The sequence below is a fragment of the Anser anser genome (genome assembly GCF_964211835.1).
Source record: "Anser anser genome assembly, chromosome: 18".
NCBI classification, from domain to species: Eukaryota; Metazoa; Chordata; class Aves; order Anseriformes; family Anatidae; genus Anser; species Anser anser.
The window spans coordinates 5,756,531-5,778,049 of NC_139739.1; the positions used below are offsets into that span (position 1 = coordinate 5,756,531).

Consider the following 21,519-nt stretch of genomic DNA (forward strand, 5'->3'; position numbering starts at 1 on the left):
GCAGCAATATCCACACTTCCGGAGTTTGAAAGCTTATTTTCAAATTGCAAAAGATAATCTGTTTTCCTAAGTGTGTTACTATGCTGACATCAAGTAGAAGCAATACAGAACTGGTTTTGGAGACAAACTGACAATCCAAATCAAACATAAGGAAATATTTTTATTTTTTATGTTAATACAGCCACTCCTTTTCCACCTGGAATAACAGAGAACAAAGAAAAACAACCTAGTCCTCTATTCCCTACAGGTAGCTGAAAAATTGTGAATGACCTCATGAGATCAGACCGGTCTTTTATGAAGTTAAGGTTTTAATTAGATAATATTATCTCTTGTCCCTTGAAGTCAGTGTCTCTGGATGCATCACAGTCACCTAAACCTTAAGTTAAAGGCAACTTAAAAACAACAGAAATACGCCCTTGAGCCCTGGCACTGTGTAGGCACCCTGGCTACAGAAGTGTGGGGGCCCTTCCCATTTAGGGCCACTTACTTCCAAGTCATAAAATTTCCTAGTTCTGTTGCAAAGTATCTGAAATTGAGGTTGTGATTCTCTGGAAACAATCATCGCAATTGAACCGGTCTTGGTACTTAGAAAAAGGCACTTTTTTTTCTTTTTTTTTTTTCTATTTGATTGCTAGTCTGCTGAAGAACACAGCTCAATATGAGGATGATTGCTCATGTGTTTTGAATTGTTGATGCTTAATTGGGTTGTGCCCAGTCACTCCTTCCAACAGCTTCCATGAAGTGCACATTTAAGCCTATTTGTGTCTATTTTTGTCTATATTCGGCACATCTCTGGAGCAGAGCAAGAAGTTTTACCCGTATCTGTGTAGACAAACACAACCCCCTGAAACAACTTCAGAGTTTTATTTCTTGTTTTATTGCTCCACCTTCTGGCTAACTTACATCCACGTTTCAAGCAAGAATCGCGATGAGGGAATAATTTTTAGGGGAAAGTTCCCTCAGGAAAGTTACAGAAAACAACCAAAAGCCCACTTTGGCTGACAAACGAGCCTCCAGGGCAGGAAGACCTCTCAGCGGTCGTAGGGCCCGGCCCGGTTCACTCAGCCTCCCAGATCTGTCGGGACCCCTCGCCCTGTGGGGAGCAGCATGTCAGCACGACCAGACATGAGTTCTTTTTATCCACTTTCATTATTTATCGCCGAGGCAGCGGGCTAGCACGGCAACAGGGCGGGGCAAGTCCCTGTGAGGACAGAGGCGGGAAAAGGCGGCCAGCTTCAGCTGCGTCCGCTGAGGCCGGCCGAGCCCTTCGGGCGTCTTCGGCAGCGCTCGGCCCTCGGCAGCCAATCAGGGGAGGCCGAACGTTCCCGCCTGGCGCCGCCAGCGCGAGCTGCGTGAGGTGAGGTGAGGCGAGGCGAGGCGTTGGGTCTGGCCTGAGGGGAGGTGGCGGCGGTGATAAAGCCGAGGGCCTGGCTGGGGCGTGTCTGTGGGGGGGGGAGCGGCTGCGGTCCTGGGTTGGGCTCTGCTAACGGCCCGAGGCTGGTAGAGGTGCCGGGGCCGAGCCCAGAGAGAGGGCAGGTTGTTGTGGGAGGAGTGCGTGGGCTCAGGGAGTGGTTTGGGGTATTAGGGAGCTGTCCGAGCAGAGGCGTGTGTGTGTGGTGGGGAAGGGGGCGTGAGGTGCTCCAAGGGTAGAGTGGGGAATGGGTCTGAACCCAATTGCGTACGTAACTTAATGTCGTGGGCCCTGATTTTGGCTTGACTGAGGTTGTGTATTTGCTTGTGCTCTCTAGTTGTCTTTCTGCACAGTTTGAGAGGGCCTCATGGGCTGTGCCATTAGGCCTGTGCTGAGGAGCCGTTACCCACACTGGCTGTTGTGGCTGTGTTAACGTGGAGAGACAAAGGCTGGGGGTTCGTAAATAAGGGTGCATCTTACTGAGCCAGTTTAAATTAAACAAGGGCAAATGTAATAGTGCTGCTCATAATATGTATTGGGTGGGGGAAGTGGGAGATCGAATGCTAATGCTGTACATGCCTTATCTTAGAAGGGAAAATGACAGGAAGAGCTAGAGCCAGAGCCAGAGGGAGGCCTCCGGGACAGGAGACTGCTGTTCCTTCTGTAGGAGCTGCGTCTGTAAGTTGGTTCTTTTTAATTCACATAGCTATGCTCTGAAAAGTCTTAGCTAATATCAGATCTATACATTGGATGATATATGTATGTATATCTCGTGTCAGATGTTTTTAATCAAAAGCAATTAATAAAGGTAAATGTTTTTTGTGATTTTAAATAAGTGCCCTATTGTAATATAGTTGTCTGAATAGAATGAGTAGAAATAGGAGGTAGCTTATGCGCCTGTTTCTGAAATAGGAAAATGTATCTTGCATCAGTAGCATTGATGGCCCTCTTGAACTTGGAACAGTGTTTATAAACCTGAGACATGATTACTTCAAACTTGTGCTCTATGACTTGAGTAGAATTTATAGCAGAAGTCAGGAGGTGGTGTCGGTATCCTGTTGTGGAGGAGGAAAGAAAAGAATCCATGACTATGGGTGAAGTTGGACTACAAATGTTGATGCAGTCTGAGTGGAGAAAAAAATGGTTTCAGCTCTTTTCTCCCTATGTAGACTGACACTATTCTATTGTATAGGCCGAGCATATCTTCCTCCACAAAGGTCAGTTCCAGAAGTGTTTCTAAAGCCATTTTTGTAGGAGGCTGCAGAATGAAGAAAAAAGTTTCATACAAGTTTGGAAAACGAGGGCTTAGGTGTGCACTTGTGTCTCAAGTGAGAACACGATCTGCCCTAATTGTAGGGGAAGACAGTAGCAAGTAGCCATGTGTTGTAGAAATGAACCGTACTATTTGACTTTTACACTGGGCTGATATGGATGTATCATAATACCACCAAATTGTTACTGCTAGTGATTTTTTTTGAAAAAAGGTGAGTGAGGTTTAAGGTCAGAGGCCTACCTTTCCTTACTGATTTTCTGACAAATTTGTGGTTGTTCTTGCTGCAAAGGTAGGAAAAGGGGGGTGGGGAGCAAAGGGATGAGTAGGAAGGAGTACAGGGAAAGAGGACAGTGAGCACAAATTGCAACGAGTTGTTTTGAGTGGACATAAAGACCATAAGGTGGAGAATATAAGAACGGGGAGGCCTGCCTACTTACTTACGTTGTGGAGCGCTGCATTCCGCATCAGAACATGCGTGTGGGAATTGTGAGACAGGTGCCAAGTGCTCTGAGAGTGAAGGGGTAGAGGAATTCCGGGGGGGTGGTGCTGGCAGGGTGTGTGGCAGTGGTTTGAGGGGTCCTACAATAACTGCTGTGTTGTGGGACAGAGCTGCTCAGGTTTCGTAGTTTTATTTATAGAATAAATCTGTATTTCTTCTCTGGACACTTGAATTTGTTTTTTTGGGGAAAAAAAAACCCTCATCTATTTCAGGTTATTCTGAAGAATTCTTCCAGACATGACACTCTTTAATGTTACTTAATCATTGAACACTAAAGCTGCAAGAGCTGTTTTTATAAAATAAGTACTGCAGATAAATGAACATAACTTCCAGAAAAAAAAAAAATATATATATGTATATCACAAATTGTCACCCATTGTTTTAGTATTTGAAGTACAAAGTAATATCTCTGCTACATTTAATTCCTTTTTTCCCTATATTAAGTGTATAGCTGTTAAACTTGGGTATTTGGGTATTTGAACTTGATTAGTGGCTGTGTTTTGCTGTACTCCCAGAAGCATGCTGTTTCTTCAGTTGTGATGGGAAAAGTTGTTCACAACTGTTGCAGGCTCAACAGGCTTTTTCAAGTCATCCATCTGGTCATCGGCAACCTCAACAGCCAAGTCTTCCGCCAACACTGTCAGAAGAATTCGGTGGCCGTGGACGACAGAGAGGCCCTCAGAGTGTTCCAAAGCCACTAGGTCAGAAAGGGGAAAAAATGTTCATTTCCCACAAGAGCAAGCGTTTTGAAGAGAATGCAGTTATTGAGTTCTTTATACAATGTTTCTAATTCTTCTTTTCAAAATTAGATTCTTCCTAAGATTTGGAAAAGTTTACAGTGTTTACCTTGTGTTGATAGTATTGTCGCTTTAATATGCGGCATAACAGAATGTGGACTTTTGAAAGCTACCTTAAGTGTGCTAGCAATTAAACAGGTTACCAGCTCCTTTATCAAAATAGTAAATAAATAAATAAAAATAGAAGGCTGTTGGCACAATCAACCTCATGACTACCAGTAGTATTTTTTTCTGCTATGTCATTCTTTTTCTTGAATGTTAGTAATGAAATGAAACTGTCACATCACTATGTGTCACAATGTACTTTTTCACATTTCAGTGTTACTGGAGTTGAAACGAGTGCTATTTCCTCTGTATTTGCAGAAGAGATTGACTTGTTTATTAGTCCATCCTTTTTCATCTGGCTAACGAGCTGTTCTGTTTGCATGCTGGTTAAATGTAAATCTTAGGAAGACAGTATGTATTACTTTTCAATTTTTTCTCAATTTTCAAACCAATAGGATTACAGATTTCAGCCGGATTTCAGGAGTTGTCTTTAGCAGATAGGGGTGGACGTCGTCGGGATTTCCATGACCTAGGGGTGAATACTCGGCAAGCCATAGAACATGTTCGAGAATCAAAAACTGGTATGTTCAGATCAGATTATGGACAACTGTAAGCAAGTTGAAATGAAAAGTAGTTCTTAAAGGTCAACCTAGTATTGCCAATTGCTTTGCATGTTGTAAGGTTTTTGTTTTTGTCTAAGTTTTTTTTTGAATAGGAAAAGTGGATAATCAAAATAAAATGGATAATCCATAATTGACTGCAGTGCACTTCTGGTATTAATTTGTGCTTTTAAGTCTAAAGGAAATTGAAATGGAACTTGAAAAAATAGCAAAAATACTTTAACTGACCTGCAGCTAGTTTTCTGTGCATGTTTTTTATTTTTAAATCTTGAAATACCGAAAGAAATATGATTTTAGCCTGCGTGAATGGGAATGTGGATATCTATATTGATTGATACTTGTGCTGGTTTTTGTTCCATGTTTATTGTTCACGTAAAGAAAGTAATTTGTCCATTTGTGTTTTGGTAGCGATTCATTTCTGTTGTAGATGGTGCTTACCCTTTAGGAGACAGGTTACTGATACAAATTTTTACCTCAATTGATGTGGGAGTTTTCCTGATGGATGAAGGAATTATAAAAAGCTCTGGTGACTGTGATAACACTGTGCATATGTGACAATTTTCTCTAACTTTAATTGTACAGAACAATTGCAGAATGCAACAGATGTCTAATCTCTATATGTATGACAGTATTTTAAAACTTCTCAGAGTTGTTAAAGTACTATAAACTGTTAAAAACTTTTGTAACCACTAGGATGTTTGCCTCTCATTTTAGGTTCTTCAGGTATTATGATAAAATTAATTGCAAATTATTTTCGTCTGACATCTCGACCCAAATGGGCTTTGTATCAGTACCATATTGGCTATAATCCTGAGATGGAAGCACGCCGTCTTCGATCAGCTTTGCTCTTTCAGCATGAAGAGCTAATTGGAAAGACACATGCGTTTGATGGATCAATATTATTCTTACCAAAAAAACTAGGGAATAAGGTGTGATATAAGAATTCTATAATATTCTTATTTTGACTTGCATTTTATGGTGCTTCTTGTTTCTTCCTAGTCTGGCTGAATGTAGAGAATTGATGTCCCATGAGTAACATTTAGTTGGATTGAATTTAGTAGTGTAAGCTAATTTGCTTGCACAGAGAAATCTGGTAATAAACTTCTGATTCTAATTCTCAAGCTCTGCAAACTTGAATAACCCTCTGCACAGAAGCAGATAGTACAGACAGTATATTTCTTTCTACATGGGTCAGTAGGTGTTTACCATATGCATTTTTAATGTTTTTTTTATCTCCAGTATCTGAATTACTAAGTAAATATAAAGTTAATTTCCACAACTTGAATCTGTGTTTAGCCCATGATGGTAATTCTGTAAGCGATCTCCCTGTCTTCATCTTGACCCATGAGCTTTCTTGCTCTTGTTCATCCTGTTTTTTTCCCTACTATCTTACTGGGACGGGAGGCAAGGAGGTGTGAGCAAGCGGTGAGGTGGAGTTCGTCTGCTAGCCTCCAGTCAGCCAACCGCAGCAGCCCCCTTTGCGTCCTTGCTAACAATCCGCACCAAGTTGTCTGCTTGTACAAGCTGCTTTGGGGATAGCCTCTGTTCTACACCTAGTGTTTCACCCAAGCAAACAAAGCATTCTTGGTTGCAGTTTACAGTCATAGTAGGAAATTAAATTCCTGTTTCAGCTAATTTTTGAGATTATTACGTAGAATTTTAATATTCTACTACACTTGATATTAATGGAGCAAAGTCCAGCTATAGCCCTGTTTGCCTTCAGTTTTATTAATCTAATTTGGCTTTTTCAGGTTACTGAAGTGTTTAGTAAGACGCGAAATGGAGAAGATGTGAAGATCACAATCACACTGACTAATGAATTGCCACCTAGTTCACCTACATGCCTGCAGTTTTATAACATCATTTTTAGAAGGTTTGCTTGCCAAGTTATGTCTTTATAAGAAGTCATTTGAGAAATATCTGACTTAAGTGTTTCCTTTCTAAGGAATGGACTACAAATCAATATGACAAATGTAAATTTTCAAGCCTTTGTAGCCACTGTTACTATGTGGCCGACCACATCTGGCAACATTTTAGCGTGCGGTCACATGCATGCTTCTGGTACATGTTAGTGAAAAATTAGTTTATGCCTTTTTTCTGAGCAAGCAGAGACATGCTGCAGTGCTCATTGTTGTAGGCAGTTAGCCTGTCTCTGCCCTCTTCTGTCTGTGGATTTGCCTCTTAAAGCACAGTGTAGTTCAAGACTTTGAACTGAAAAATTTATTATTCTTTTCCTTCCATTACAGTCTTTCTACTTGAACTTGCTACCTGGTTTCACTTGAAATGTAGCTTGTTTTGACTGTTACCTTCAGCTGGTTGATAAGGTTATATGCTAACTTATTCTCAACTTCTGAAGTTGTCATTTAATAAACTACATTTCTAAATTTAAGTTAATCAAAAGTTCACATTTGTGACTTTCATGTAGTTGGCTGAACAAATAATACAGCTCTGCAGAGGGATGGGACCATGGATAGTTGATAAACTGAATAATAATGGTGAATGACATCTTTATTTCAACTTGCAGGCTTTTGAAGATGATGAATTTGCAGCAGATTGGACGTAACTATTACAACCCCAACGACCCAGTCAGCATCCCTAATCACAGGTTTGGCAAAATGGAAAGCCAGGGGGTGGGGAGAAAGAGGAGGATTTTTCAGTATTGCTCCTGTAGTTTATCTTGTAATAAAGCCGTAGACTTAAAACCCGTTATTCCTATGGAGCATGAGGCCTTCTTCTCATAACTTCCTGTTGTGTGCAATATCTGATGACTCTCTACCAATGTGTGTTCTGCTTTTACATTTAACTGGGATGTCAGAAACCTTGCTTAAATGTCTGTAAAGCTGAGATCATTGAATACTTCAATTATAAAGTTCAGGAGTTTCCAGCTTTCATTCTGAAGGCCATTTAACCTGCCAAGTAAATTTGTATTTGTCCATGCCCCACTGCATGGGTAGTTTTTGAACTCCCCTGTTGGAGGCTGTTGCTTTTTTGGGGGTTCAGTAATACTGCTGTATCATTAATTTAGTCAACTTAAGACTTTAAAAAAAAAAAAAGATTAAAGATACCTGCACTTAAAATATTTTTAGTTTTATTAACTTTTGGGATCTTGTTTATATTTGAATGATAGTTTCGTTGTGTCATGGCTATTTTCAAGTGTCTGAGAAAGTGGACAGAAATAAGAGTGAGAACAGAGATGCTTCAAAGTATATTAAGATCCTGTATGTTCTCTTTTTTTGGCAGGTTGATGGTTTGGCCAGGCTTTGCAAGTTCTATTCTCCAGTATGAGGAAAGCATTATGTTATGTGCAGATGTGAGCTATAAGATTCTTCGCAGTGAAACAGTGTTGGATTTTATGTACAGTCTCTATTACCAGGTTGAAGAGCAAAGATTTAGAGATGCCTGTGCTAAAGAACTGATAGGTCTAATTATTCTTACAAAGTAAGTCTCTTTGGACTCTTCTCAGAGATTTGTTTTATTTTTTGGGGGGGTGTTCCATGTCCTGGAATATACAATGAACTATGAACCTGAAAATGTTATCATTGTCCAGTTAGCAAATTAATTGAGGTAACAGCATTTAGAAAAGTGGGAAATGCATCTTGGATTAGGTCTGTTTTCATTTTGTGTTAGTATCATGTAGCTTTTAGTAGAATTGATACCTGTTATGATTGATAACCTGTTATAACTGGAAACCTGAAGTTACTGTTGTTGATAGGAGCAAAACTTCCAACTTAAATGAGTATTGCCATCAACTTTTTTCTTCACAGTTCTATTTCAGTTGTATTTAAGATTTAAAAAATAAATAAAATGGTGAAATTGTTTATTCAGGTACAATAACAGAACATACAGAGTTGATGACATTGACTGGGATGCCAATCCACAGTGTACTTTTAGACGAGCAGATGGCTCTGAGATTAGCTACGTAGACTACTACAAAAGGGTATGGAAGCTTACCTTTCATTCTGTGTATTATGCTTGAACTTGAAACTTCAGAACATCTTCGGAGGTTTTACCTACAATGCATGGATTAGTCATTCCTAGTTGGCTTTAGCAGAATTTTATTTTAATGGATACTATGTAATGTGAAAGAAGTAACTACAGTAGGCAGCTTGCATTGGGTAGGAGTCTCAAGGAGTGGGAAACTGGGCAGAAATGCCAGGAGGATGGCATGGATGATCAAGGAGCCTCTGTAAAGCTCAAAGGCAGAAAGGAAATATGCAGGGACAAGTAACCTGGGAGGAATAGAGAGACAGTGTCCCAGCATGCAGGGACGAGCAGGAAAGCCAAAGCCCAACTGGAGTTGGATGTGGTAAGGGATGTAAAAGACAACAACAAAGGATCTAAGTACATAGGTATTTACTGTATGGTATTTTATTCATAGGTATTCTATAAGACAAAAGGAAGATTAGGGAAAATGTGAGCCCATTTTTGTGAATGAGTTGGGCCCTGGTGACACAGGGTATGGAAAGGGCTGAGGTACTGAATGCTGCCTTTGCCTCAGTCTTCACTAGCAAGACTGGCCTGTCAGGACCTGAGATGGTCCCAGAGACCGTCTTTTGGAAAGCCAAACACTGGAATTGCAGAATCTTCCTACACAGAAGTTTCTGCTGTAAAACTCGATGGAACCTAGTTCAAATTTTGCTTCTAGTTTATTATCTATTCTAGTTCAGGTTGGAGCTCATAATTTTTGTGACTTCATGCCTTTGCTATGATCCCACTTTTTTGTTTGTTTTTAAATGCTGTTCTTTGCATATTTTCTGGGGTGTGATTCTCTTTAAGAATAAGAAAGGGTTAAACTATGAAGTATGTTTGGCTGTCAGCTTTTTTTTCTTTCTAAATTAAATCAGTGACCAGTAGACAGACCAGCTCTTGCCAGATGTGAAGAAAGGCTGGGGGGTGGGTGGGTGGGGATGAATTACAGACTTACATGGAATCTTGTTTGATTCTTGTAATGTCTTCAATTAAATTGCTACATAGGGCAGAAACCCTGTCCATTGGAGATCTGAAATGAGCATCCTAATCTTTGGTTAGGTGCTTTGTGTGGTACTGCCTCAGTCAAGGCAGAAGGATTATTTCTGTTATGTCTTAGAAGTCAATAACTTGATGACACCAGCAGAGAGAACAGTGCTTCTGTTTTTGTCCTTTTCTGACAAAGACAGCTCCCCTTAAGTGAATGAATGCGCCAATCAAAAAACAAAAGTTTGCTTTTTTGTTCAATAAAAGCTTTTTTAATAAAAAATACTTTCTGAAGTAAGCATTAAGAAAACCATGTGTTTGTTATGAATAAACTAACATGCAATATGTATTTCTAATACAGCAATATAATCAAGAAATTACTGACTTGAACCAGCCTGTCTTGATCAGTCAGTCTCGGAGGAAGAGAGGAAGCATGATATCAGGACCTGTGGTTCTAATTCCAGAGCTGTGCTACCTAACAGGTACTGTAGCAATAGTTGCTTCGCATTCAAGCATCTGTCAAACCATACCTCCTACTGAAACTGTTATTTTGACAGCAACCTCTTGCCAAGTTAACTAGAACTGATTTGCTTGTATAAAAGTGAGTTCAGAAACAAGCGTGTAGTTCAGAGTTTAGTTATTTAAACGAGACTGAAAAGTTTGAAGGGTTTTGCTGTTGCATAATCTCCACTTAGGAAGTTGAATGTTGGCACACTAATAACTTAAAAAGTTTTTGACAGTATAACTTCTGTTTGAAAAAGGGAAATTATCTGTAGATAATTTTGTGAGTTGCATAAGAATGTGTTTTTCTCTGAGATATTTAGTTTGCATTTAGCAGTACCTGGCCATCTCAGTTGGATAATTTCTGAGCAAAACGAACTGTCTCAGTTAAACAACTGGTTTGGTTTGCTTTGGAAATCTAAATAAAGAGCTGTGCATCTTACAATTTGGTGTCCCCTCATGCAAAAATCTAAAAATGTCTTCCTTGACATCTGTGCAGATGGAGATGTGTGTTGAGTGAGAACCTTAAAGCTCTGATTACTGCTGATGCCGCTATGTGGCTGCAGCACATGCACAGCTGATCTGCATGACTGGCAAGAAATGCTCAATACCAGTGATTTTGTGATCCTGAGCAGTAAGCAAATTGCCTCTGCTGGACTTCTCTTTTAAAAAGTATGCCTAAGTCTGCTCTTAGTGGTGACATGATGAATATGTGCATAGAATTTCAGCTGTTTACCTTTTCTTGATAGATGGCACATCCTGTCTCAAGTTCTTGTAAACTATACTTTGGCTGGCATCAAATGCTTTACGTTCGCAGTTTTATAAGGTACCTGTGCAGTTGCACTGGCCTCCTTCTGGGTGTGAAATTGCTGAGCTATGTATTAAAACTGTTTGCTTGCTGTCATTGAGGACAGCCCTAGCATGCTGTAAAAGCATAAAGCCCTTCTAGGATCTCTGATGTGGTCTGTGTAGTTCAGATTTCAGGAGGAGTAATGGAAATGTGGGATTGTTACACAGATGATAGAGCTGATTGCTGAACACAACTTGAATCTTGTTACAGATGCCTCCTGGTAATATTTGGAACACATCTAGGATAGTCCAAAACTTATTTCCTGATAGGAATACTGACCAACCTGTCATCCATTGTAGATAGGCTGCCATGGTGGTTGCTTTTCTGTCTCTTGGATAGACTGTTCAGACCTCAGTAAAGGCCTCAAACCCGTTTGAAATGGCAGGACTTGGTTTTGGCTGTTTCCTGGGCTACCACAGATGGGAGGGGTTTTCTCTGTGGAGATCTGGTGACTGGTGTGCATACCTCACTTGGAGCTCAAGAATTGTGTGCTAATTCCTCCGGTTCTAGAGGGGTACTCAGAGTGGCTAGAAAGCTGTTTGGTTTCATGTGCCAAATAAAAGTGCAGTATTTCAACTAGGAGATTTGTTGCCAGCTACAGCTTCCTAGTCAGCTGTTCTGCACTGAGGCACCTTCATTGTCCTTAAGTAGCTCCTAAGCTTGTAGCAAGTACTAAAAGCCATGTGTGTGTTCACAGTAGAATTCAGCATGTTTTTTTACCACGGGTCAGAAGTAACAAATGTACATATCTTGTATGAAGACCTGGGAGATTACTGAGCATCAAAATATGAAGTTTTAATGTAACAGATAAAGCTTAAAGACAAGCTTGTATGGATCGTAAGAAGACTTTGCATCACAATATTAGGAACGTCTTATTCTGAAAGTGTGTGGTGGTTTTTTTTTTTTAGCTGACAATCTGTGTAATCAGCCAGGCATGAATATTAATTTAAACTTCAGAGTGCAAAGCTGACCTCAGTGTATTCAGCAACTTCGGAATTTTATCTTGTGTACTCTTTTTTTTTTTCCTAATGAAATGAATGACTATATTAATATGTTATGTGCTGGTAGTCTTCACTACATGGGAGGATGAATCCAAAGGTTTGGGGATCTGATAGAAATTATGTTAACACTAGCATGAGTCTACTTAAACATAGGGATTTATTTTCAATCTGGTTAGTAAAAGCAAACTTCCTTTTGCTTCTTTGCTATGAAGAAAACCAAATGGGGGCAATAAGGAAACTAGAAAATACAATTTTCTTTTAAAAATAAGAAAAGGCTGAGGAGCTCGCATGTTACAAATACAGTGAAAACTTCCACTAAACCCAGACAGTGAACAGAAAATATGCTCGCAGTGAAGAGCAAAACTTCTGTACTGTGCTGTCATTGGCAGAGGTATCAGTTGTTACTGTTGTATGGGATGTATTCTTACAACTTAATGTAGACTACTATTAAATTGCCTAAAATAGCACTGACTATTGCATACAAATAATTACTGTCTCTTGGCTAAAGACTGTTACACTCTTCAATTGCTGCAGCCTGAAAGTGAACTGCAGAGAACAGCACTTGTTGGTTTATATAGGTTTTAGAGTTTACTTTTCTTTGTCTTGAGTCTAATTTGTACTCAGAAAATGATTTTGCTGTTACCAGGATTGACTGAGAAGATGCGGAATGATTTTAACATGATGAAAGACTTGGCTATTCATACACGACTGCCACCTGAGCGAAGGCAATGTGAAATTGGAAGACTTATTGACTACATCCAAAAGTATGCTACCTGGGTATCTTCTGTGCTTCATTGTCAACCAGATCTTTCATGACAAAGTTATTAAAAAAAAAAAATCCCAGCAAGAACAAACTTGTTTTAATTGAAATGTTGTTTTTGAACAGAGATGATGGTGTTCAGAAGGAACTCCGGGACTGGGGTTTAAGCTTTGATTCTAAATTGCTATCCTTTACGGGAAGAGTTGTTCAATCAGAAAAGATCCTTCAAGCAGGAAATGTGGTAAATAAAATAACTTCTAAAATTTTCTGCATCTCTCATCAATGAAGCAAGTTCTTAGAGGATGAAATACTACTTGTTGGTTTATAAACAAAACATTAGGAGAGAAAACATGATATGTAAGTCATTGTCCATACAGGACACTTAAAAACTTCTCAAGTAGTTTACAAGTTCTGTTTAAAAGTGCCTGAGTCTGGCTTGAATTACTATAACGTCTTCCTTGCAAAACAGTCCTTTCTGTCTAAAAGTAGTTTCAGATACGAAAGTAGGAGAATAGATGTTTTTAATTATTTTTCATTTATTAAAATGCCAAGACTTTCAAATGAAAAGCCACTAATGAGTTCAATGGAAAAAACACATACTCAGCTTTGAATAGATTCTGTAACTCTTTAGTATGAATAACTGAAATTTCAGTTAAATCATGGATTATCATAAAACAGTATATAATTGCTCTATAATAGCCTGTGTCCTATTGGGTTTGTTAGTTTTCCATGGGTGTTAGATGGAGAAGGTTTGAATAGTATCTGTGTACTCAGCAAAGCCTGTCTTAATCTTAAAAAGATCTTATACCTTCTTTATAATAATACTTGTCTTTTTCTCAAGCAGTTACCTTATTTAAAAATAGATCTAGGGAGAAAAATATATTAATATGTAAACAGCTATATTTATAGTTCTATCTAACTACAACCTGTGTCGCAAATAGTAACTTACACTGGCTAAATGAGTGAAACATTTAAAGAAAGTTGGATGCCTTGAAAGTTTTAGATAAAGCTTGCTTTAAGTTGGTCAGTGACATTAGTGGAAAAAACAAACAGTCATGTTCTAGGGAAAAGTGTTATAGTCTGTTCTTGAAGCGTATCAGGAGGTCGTTTTATCAGGAGATAGCATGTTCAGTAGGGTGTTGATTTTCTTTCTTTTCAACCTCTTATTTACAGTTTGATTACAATCCTCAGTTTGCTGATTGGTCAAGGGAAACTAGGGTAGCTCCCTTAATCAGCGCAAAGCCTCTGGACAACTGGTTATTAATATACACGCGGCGCAACTATGATACTGCGAATACGTTACTTCAAAATCTGTTTAAAGTCACACCATCTATGGGAATCAGAATGAACAAGGCAACCATGTAAGTGCATTTCCTGAAGTAAAATAATTCTGTACTTACTAAGATACATCTGTTAGCATGCTTCACATGGTAAATGAGATGCAGTAGAGATAGCTAATGTGAGATTCTGTGCTGAGATTTTGACTTAAAGAAAAATAAAATTGCCTTCCGTTTGTGAATTCTTCAGGTTAGTCAATTAACTGAGTTTCTTACTCATATTTCTATTTGTGAAAGCTTTCACTGTGGGGTTGAGGCCTGCCAAAACCAAACAGCATTAGACATCTGGTCATTAAACAAAACCTTTTCAGATAGACCTGTATGTAATGCAAGAAGGAATACATGTTTTTATGCAGACCTTGAGCATATTTTGATTTGTTCTTTTTACAGATATCTTTATGTGCCTTTCCTTGTTTTTAACTTTAATTGCCATTAGAAGCCTAAGTCAAGAGTGATTTCCCTTAGTGTTCAAAAACTGCAAATACTGTATGTTGAACAGCTGTAAATGTGACACTTGACCCATTATGCATCAGTATTTATGTCCTTGCTTAGTATCCTTATTAGTATTTATTTTTATGTCCTTGCTGTGATTTTAATAACAGTTTGAACTATTAATACAGAAAAAACAGCTTTCTCCTCTTTTTCAGGATTGAAGTGGATGATAGAACAGAAGCTTACTTACGGGTCTTACAGCAAAGTATCACTCCTGACACAAACATAGTATGTATTTTAATCTGTAATTTCAAAGCATGTTAATCTGCCGTTGTTTTTTAAGACTAGTGGATTATTTCTTAGGAATAAAAACTCCTGGTTCCTGAATATCTGCTGTTTCCTACATGCCTGCTCTCATACACCTGTTCAAATTCCAATCGGTCTCAGTATCCTTCTGTTTAAAAAGCCTTTGTACTTGACTCTGAAATACAGCTTCTGAAACTTACCAGATAGCTGATGTAGGAATATTTCTCAAGTGTAAGAAAGGTTGTTTTTTTTTTTTTGAAAGAACTACATCTGCTATGTATATCTGAGAATCCAGCTTCTTAAAAACTTTTTTTCTCCCTTCAAAGGCAGTTTGTATTTTGTCTAGTTCCCGAAAGGATAAGTATGATGCTATAAAGAAATACCTCTGTACGGATTGTCCCATTCCAAGTCAATGTGTGATTGCTCGCACTTTAAGCAAGCCTCAGACTACTCTGGCTATAGCAACAAAGATTGCCTTGCAAATGAACTGTAAAATGGGTGGAGAACTTTGGAGTGTTGAGATCCCAGTAAGTATTTCTTTTCTTTCATTTTCCTTATTCAGTCTTATTTTTGGAAAAAAATGCTTGCCTTTTAAATAAAATAAAAAAGCAAATACTTTTTCTAGAGTTTGTTTTGTCTGTAAGAAGGGGCCTGAAGTTCAATTGGACATACGAGGAATGTAGCTCTAAGAATTGAGCGTCCATGTTTTATTGAAGCAAACTGAAACAGCTAAGCTTATGTCATGATCCTGCTAAATTGTAGGATGGAGGTGATAGGTGCTTTGGCTTGTCTACACATATGAACATGTTCTTTGTTGATTCCTTTTCAGCTGAAACAGGTAATGATTGTGGGAATTGATTGTTACCATGACACTTCAGCTGGGAAGCAGTCAATTGCAGGATTTGTCGCTAGCCTGAATCAAACAATGACACGGTAAGATTCGAAAGCCAAAATAAAATTTCACTTTCCCCTAAGTGAAAAGAGGCTTTAATCTGATAGGCCATCATGTAAGTGTCTGAGTTGATTTAACTGTACATTTTTGATAACAATTAAAATATTAAGTTAGGAATAGATATTTCACTTGGGAATGCTTCCTTGCACTGCATCCGTTGAAAAATTAGTCTTGCCCTTCTTCCACTGTGCTTGACAGAAGGGGACAATGGTGGGACAAGGGCTGAGATGAATGGAGGGCATTGGGGTGACAAGCTCTTCTCCTTTTTGAATTGACTTGTATGAAAGTTTGTTTTTTTTTTTTTAGAAGAATTTCGCATGGTGCTAAGGTACTGGTCTACTACAAGGGTTTTACAGGGAGAGCATTCTCATAGTACACTAACTCTTTCCTGACTGCCTTGACCCACAATAACCATAATGACTAAATGTGCATAGCCATTTTAAAAATGTTTTTTTATTGAAGTAAGCCCAGTAAATGCCTTAAATGTCATCTTTTATTTTGTTATTCACAGGTGGTTCTCACGCTGTGTTGTTCAAACTCGTGGGCAAGAACTTGTGGATGGTCTCAAAGCTTGCTTGCAAAGTAAGGAAAGGCTTTCTGTTCTTGTGGAGCCAGTTAAGGCATGACAAATTAGCTTCCCCAAAACACACCTTTAGCTGCCCTAAGAGGAAGTACTGCCAACTTGTACTTAGATTAAAAAAAATATATATTAAAAATAGTTGTAAATATTGCTGAAATTTAGTATCATTTTGTATACATTCTTTCATTGATTTCCATATTTTTTAATGATAGTTAAATACTTCTTAGAATGAACTTCAAAGAGTGTTTTAGAGGAGATGGATTGAAAGGAGATCAGAATTAATTCTAAAGTAAACAAGTTTTCTTGTTGGCATTTCTAAGAAAATTATCGTGCAGAGCAGGTGGAAGCAACGATTCTAAAATTGATGTGGTTTTGTTGTTCTTTGCTTCTGGGATAGGGATTTGTTTTTAACTTGTGGATTGGCAGCCCTAAAGTCTTCAGTGGGTGGACTGAAAGGTACTTTCAGTTGAGAGTATTGATTTGCTGCTGTGGTGTATTCACATTGTATAACCATGAGAATGTATTTCTTTTTCTTCCCTGTGGTTATTTTGTATGTTATTTCTGAACAGCCTTTGGCAAAGCAGATTCAGAAGTGCCTTTACAATTTACTTTTTTTTTTTTAGCTGCTCTTAGAGATTGGTTCAAGTGGAATAAGTATTTGCCCTCTCGTATTATTGTGTATCGGGATGGTGTAGGAGATGGACAACTACATACTTTAGTTAATTACGAAGTGCCTCAATTTCTGGATTGCTTAAAGACTGTTGGCAAAGACTACAAGTAAGTCTGTGTCCCCGGCCCCTTTTTTCATACCACAAGGGAAATAAACTCTAGGATAGAAAAAGCAGTTACTGATGACAATTGTTTATTCTTTTCATCTTTATTGCTTCACATCAAGTAACTGTTTTTCTGATGATTGCTTACATGGTTGGAGAGGCATAACTTGTAATATAATAGGAATTTTTTTAGTACGTACCACATAAGTATTCAGTACACGGCACAACATGTGCACACACATGCATCAGTCATTCTTGATGCATAGTAAGACCTTCTTTCAACTGGTAGATCATACCTGATTACTATTTCATGTGTATGATAGGTCTGCTTCTCTTATCAATTCCGAAAGGACTGTGTATTGCATATGTGTGTCTTCAATTTGACTTTTTTTTAGTCTGCTCTGAATGATGAAGTTACTTTCTGACGTGGCAGGCAAGCGGAACACAAAACAATTGGAACTAGGCAAAACTGAAGTACTTGCTACTTCTGTTTCATTTCTCTAATGGCTTGCTTTTTTCCAAAAAGTATTATTACACACACAAAGTTTTTTTCTATATGTAAAAGATGAAGGAGAGAGAGAGAGCAGAATCAGCTCTGTACTTGGAAGATTCCTTTCTGGTCTGTCTTTCATCTCCCTGCGAAATCAAATATAAACTGATTTGGTGGACGTTGCACCAAAAACTAAAAATTCGAAATTATGAACAAAGTCCAACTTAATCTAAATGAATGAAACAGTGAAGACTTTTCTTTGAAATTAATGCCCTGGAGAACTCTAAAGTTAATTTTAATTGAAAACTGCAGACAATCTGCTACTGAAATAGTCTCAGTGCAGGTTTTCAAGACAGTTTTTTGTTTTTTTTCTTTGTTTTTCTTCTTTTCTTTTATTTTCACTTATTTATTTAGTCCAAAACTTACTGTGATAGTTGTGAAGAAACGAGTGAATACCAGATTCTTTGCACAGTCTGGTGGAGGACTTAAAAACCCACCCCCTGGTACTGTTGTTGATGTTGAGGTTACCAGACCAGAATGGTAAGTTAGTGTATTCTTGTATTATCAGGTTGCTAGCAAATAAAAGAAATATATCCAGTATTAAATTCTGTGGGATTGAATGGAAGAATGCTTTCCACACGTGCCCTTTTGAAAAGAAATGGTATTAAACATGTAGATGGGTAATGGGTAAACATGCAGATGGGAAATGGGTAAGCTTAAATTTTATTAATTCATTAAGCAGTATTTCAATATTTAGTACTCATATACGTAAGAGTATTATACGTGCTTTGTATTTGTGTGTTTGTTTTGCTTTTGGGTGCTTCTCTTTTTGATTTTTAAAGTCTCTCTGACATCTTATTGATAGGATTACTCAGCTCTCCGTGACTGAAATTAAATTGTCTGGGTGCAGTTTTGATGTTGTGCCTGAACTTTGTCATTTTTAAGGGTACATCATATAAGTAAGCCTTTGAAGTTTTTTTTGGTGGTTGGTAAATTACTAGAAGACAACTTAGAATTACAGAGTCATGTGTGCTTAGGTAAAACATACACACACACCTCATTTGTCTTCATTCACGTGCCACTTTTTAAGCCACACTCCATGGAACTTAGGTCAGGTACCCAGGAAATGCAAAGTTTATTCAGTAGACGGTGGTATGTTGGACTTGTTCAAGGGATGCTGGAGCACATAGGAGAGAGAATATTGTTTTCTTTGGCAGTGCATAGTTAACAATAGCTAGTTTTGCCTTTTTTGTGTGTGTGTATTTAACCGCCTCACTGCAGGTGTTGCAAGTTTACTGATAGTCACTCTGGTTCTACCAACATCCAAAGATGGCTCAGGGTGCTAGTGTACTGTAGTGCTCTATAGTACACGTGTACTGTAGCTGGCTGGTAAGTATTTCTTCTGGAAAGGGTATTTTTCTTGTAAGATGGAGCATCTCTGTGTAGTAGCAAAACGCAGATGAGGAGTGTAAGCTAAGTGTGTGTGCAGGGTGGAGCACATCAGGAGGAAAACTGTGATGAAGGGTTAAGACCTTCATGGCCTTACGACTGCCTGCATCTAATCAGATTCCTTGTGTTCTTCCGTATACTCTGGCCTTTCAAAAATAGAGGGAACTGACTATTTTGTGACCAAAGAAAAGGAATACTTTGCGGTTTACTGCATATGCATGATGTGATTTAAGAGAAATAAGTAGGACAAATGTATGAGGATTTGCATTTTTCTAAGGAAAAACAACTCTTTCTGTATCAGACTTTGGGGGTTTTCCTTCTTTTATTACAGGTACGATTTCTTTATTGTGAGTCAGGCAGTGAGAAATGGCTGTGTTGCACCCACTCATTATAATGTGATATATGACACTAGCAAACTGAAACCAGATCATGTGCAACGTTTAACCTACAAACTTTGCCACATGTACTATAACTGGTCGGTAAGTATTTACTTGGGGAAATTATAGTATTTTTCTTCATAAACTGAGTGCCTCTGTGTAGTAACAACCCACAAGAAGGTAGAAAAATTATCTTTAAAGCACCCATGCAGTTCCAAAATGTCTGCAATTATGCATCTGGACCTAGAGTGGCCATCAGAGAGCTAGTCTCTCACAAGCACCTGGTCTCTCTGAAGTTTGAAGACTAAAGGAATTTTCATTATCACTAGAAAATACTTGATGTTTTGAGTATTATCCCTCAATTCTATGTCAGAAACACAACTGAAGTGATTATTTGTTACTCCCAGCAATAATTTTTGTAGAGATGGAACTGCTGTTACATTTCCTGTTGGGCCTCTTCTGTTGCATACCAAGATCAGCCCAGAGTCAGCTCATGCTTGAAACATGCTTTAGATTTGTTATGTGAAGTATTTATGAATATTAAGATGACTTACGTGTCCCACCTTCTGTGAGATAAAGCATGGAATATAAAACCTGCATGACATGCTTTTTTTGAGGGAGGTTGGGAATGGAGTTGAGAATCTGTTTGATTGTACTCTTCTCTAAAGCACTTTTTTAATGCATATCAGTATAAGTAACGTTGTTTCAATAATCTGCATAAATGACAGGGAATCTAAATTTTACGTGTGTCTGAACTCTTGAATTCTAGCTTTCTTTTTGTTACAGTGAAGGCATGCTTTGTTAAATGACTTGAAAGTAATTCCTTTTTTTCTTCCCCCTTCTGCAGGGTGTTATCAGAGTACCTGCTCCTTGCCAGTATGCCCATAAACTGGCTTTCCTTGTAGGTCAGAGTATTCACAGAGAACCAAACCTGTTGCTTTCAGACAGACTTTATTATCTTTGAAGTTGAGATATCAGCTAAAAAACAAAGTGCAGTTCCTTTCTAGAGAATATACAATTGTATGAATTTTTGTGGTTTTGTTGTTCTTATTTTTTCTTTGAGACACATGGGGTGATGAGTGTGCAGTTGTGGACATTGTAGCAGGAAAAAGGTTGAGGTAGCAGATCTGCATTTTGAATAAAAAACACAATTTTCAATATTTGTTGACTGAGGTGTTTTTGGGATTCTTCTCAAAATATTATCAGCACTTAATTTTATATATGGTTTTGGTGAAGTTTGCTACGGAATCATTCTTAGCTTACAAGATACAGAGTTATGCTGACCAAAATCCACGCTTCTTCAGTTAGCACATTAATCTTCTAATTTCAAAAATGTGATTGTTGTTCCCTTGCTTTCTTGGCTGTTAAAATAAGAGCAGAACTATCTATCTTTTAACTATTTCATATCATCCACCTCTTAAAAAGAGATTGTTTTGCTGTTTTTGGTTATTGAGACATTAAAATAGCAAAGTGCTGCAAAAAAAATTATGGATGGGTTTTTAATGCTTGCCCTTGTAAGTGAATCACAGAGAAATCAGAAACTGTCTTGTGCTCATGTGTCTGCCTAAGAATAGAGGGAAGTGAAGTAGGATTTTTCAAACTGGCATAGCTAAGGAGGGAGCTCTGTGTATACCAAAGCTTTGGGAAATGTCAGATGCAAAAGTACTCTTGTATCTTACTACAACTCTAGAACACCTTTATTATTGATGACTACAGGATTCACTCTACAAAAGGATGAATTTCACTAATCTTGAATGATCTTATGTGGGCTTGGTGGCTTAGCACAGACTATTCTATTGACATACTTTTGCGTAGTTGTGCAACTTCATGTTAACTGCAGAGTGAATAAAAGATTGTTGTAGACAACTGCAGATTTTAACTGGAATGAACTAAGTTTTGTGGTTAATATTGTTCGTTTTTCTCATTTAGCAAGCATTCAGTTCATTTCCAGTGAAGATATCAGTGTCTAGGTCAGCACTGACTTGCGTTTTAAAAAAAAATAAATTTTACTATTCACAGGGCTTTTGGGATTTTCTATTCCAAATAATTGGAAGTGCTTAGGTATTGCTTTGGATTGTCAGTCTAAGATTCCTAGGGGTAACTGTTCTGCAGG

At 38.2% G+C, this 21,519-nt stretch overlaps 1 protein-coding gene across 9 annotated transcripts; it reads left to right on the forward strand.

The window, feature by feature from the left end:
• The first annotated feature begins 598 nt into the window (after positions 1–598).
• On the forward strand, positions 599–20,564 carry PIWIL1 (piwi like RNA-mediated gene silencing 1). 9 transcript variants are annotated; one of them, XM_083803705.1, is made up of 21 exons: positions 599–1,362; positions 2,001–2,089; positions 3,752–3,884; positions 4,481–4,606; positions 5,360–5,574; positions 6,397–6,518; positions 7,170–7,250; positions 7,886–8,083; positions 8,471–8,582; positions 9,960–10,080; positions 12,597–12,714; positions 12,837–12,951; positions 13,884–14,071; positions 14,695–14,767; positions 15,112–15,312; positions 15,615–15,718; positions 16,249–16,319; positions 16,941–17,094; positions 17,995–18,120; positions 19,361–19,508; positions 20,254–20,564. In XM_083803705.1, the coding sequence occupies exons 2-21, from the start codon at positions 2,009–2,011 to the stop codon at positions 20,368–20,370; spliced, it is 2,604 nt and encodes an 867-aa protein (XP_083659831.1). In that variant the 5' UTR covers positions 599–1,362; positions 2,001–2,008; the 3' UTR covers positions 20,371–20,564. The 9 variants fall into 9 exon arrangements, with proteins under 9 accessions (XP_083659831.1, XP_083659829.1, XP_083659837.1 ...); XM_083803703.1 differs by having other exon boundaries at positions 600–1,357; XM_083803709.1 differs by lacking the exon at positions 599–1,362 and adding an exon at positions 1,379–1,401.
• The last annotated feature ends 955 nt before the right edge of the window (positions 20,565–21,519 follow it).

Coding starts and splice junctions, on each gene's coding strand:
- PIWIL1 (XM_083803705.1), top strand. CDS start 2,009: ATGACAGGAAGAGCTAGAGCCAGAGCCAGAGGGAGGCCTCCGGGACAG. Junction 15,313..15,614: donor TTTGGAGTGTTGAGATCCCA/GTAAGTATTTCT, acceptor ATTCCTTTTCAG/CTGAAACAGGTAATGATTGT. Junction 17,095..17,994: donor ACTGTTGGCAAAGACTACAA/GTAAGTCTGTGT, acceptor TTATTTATTTAG/TCCAAAACTTACTGTGATAG.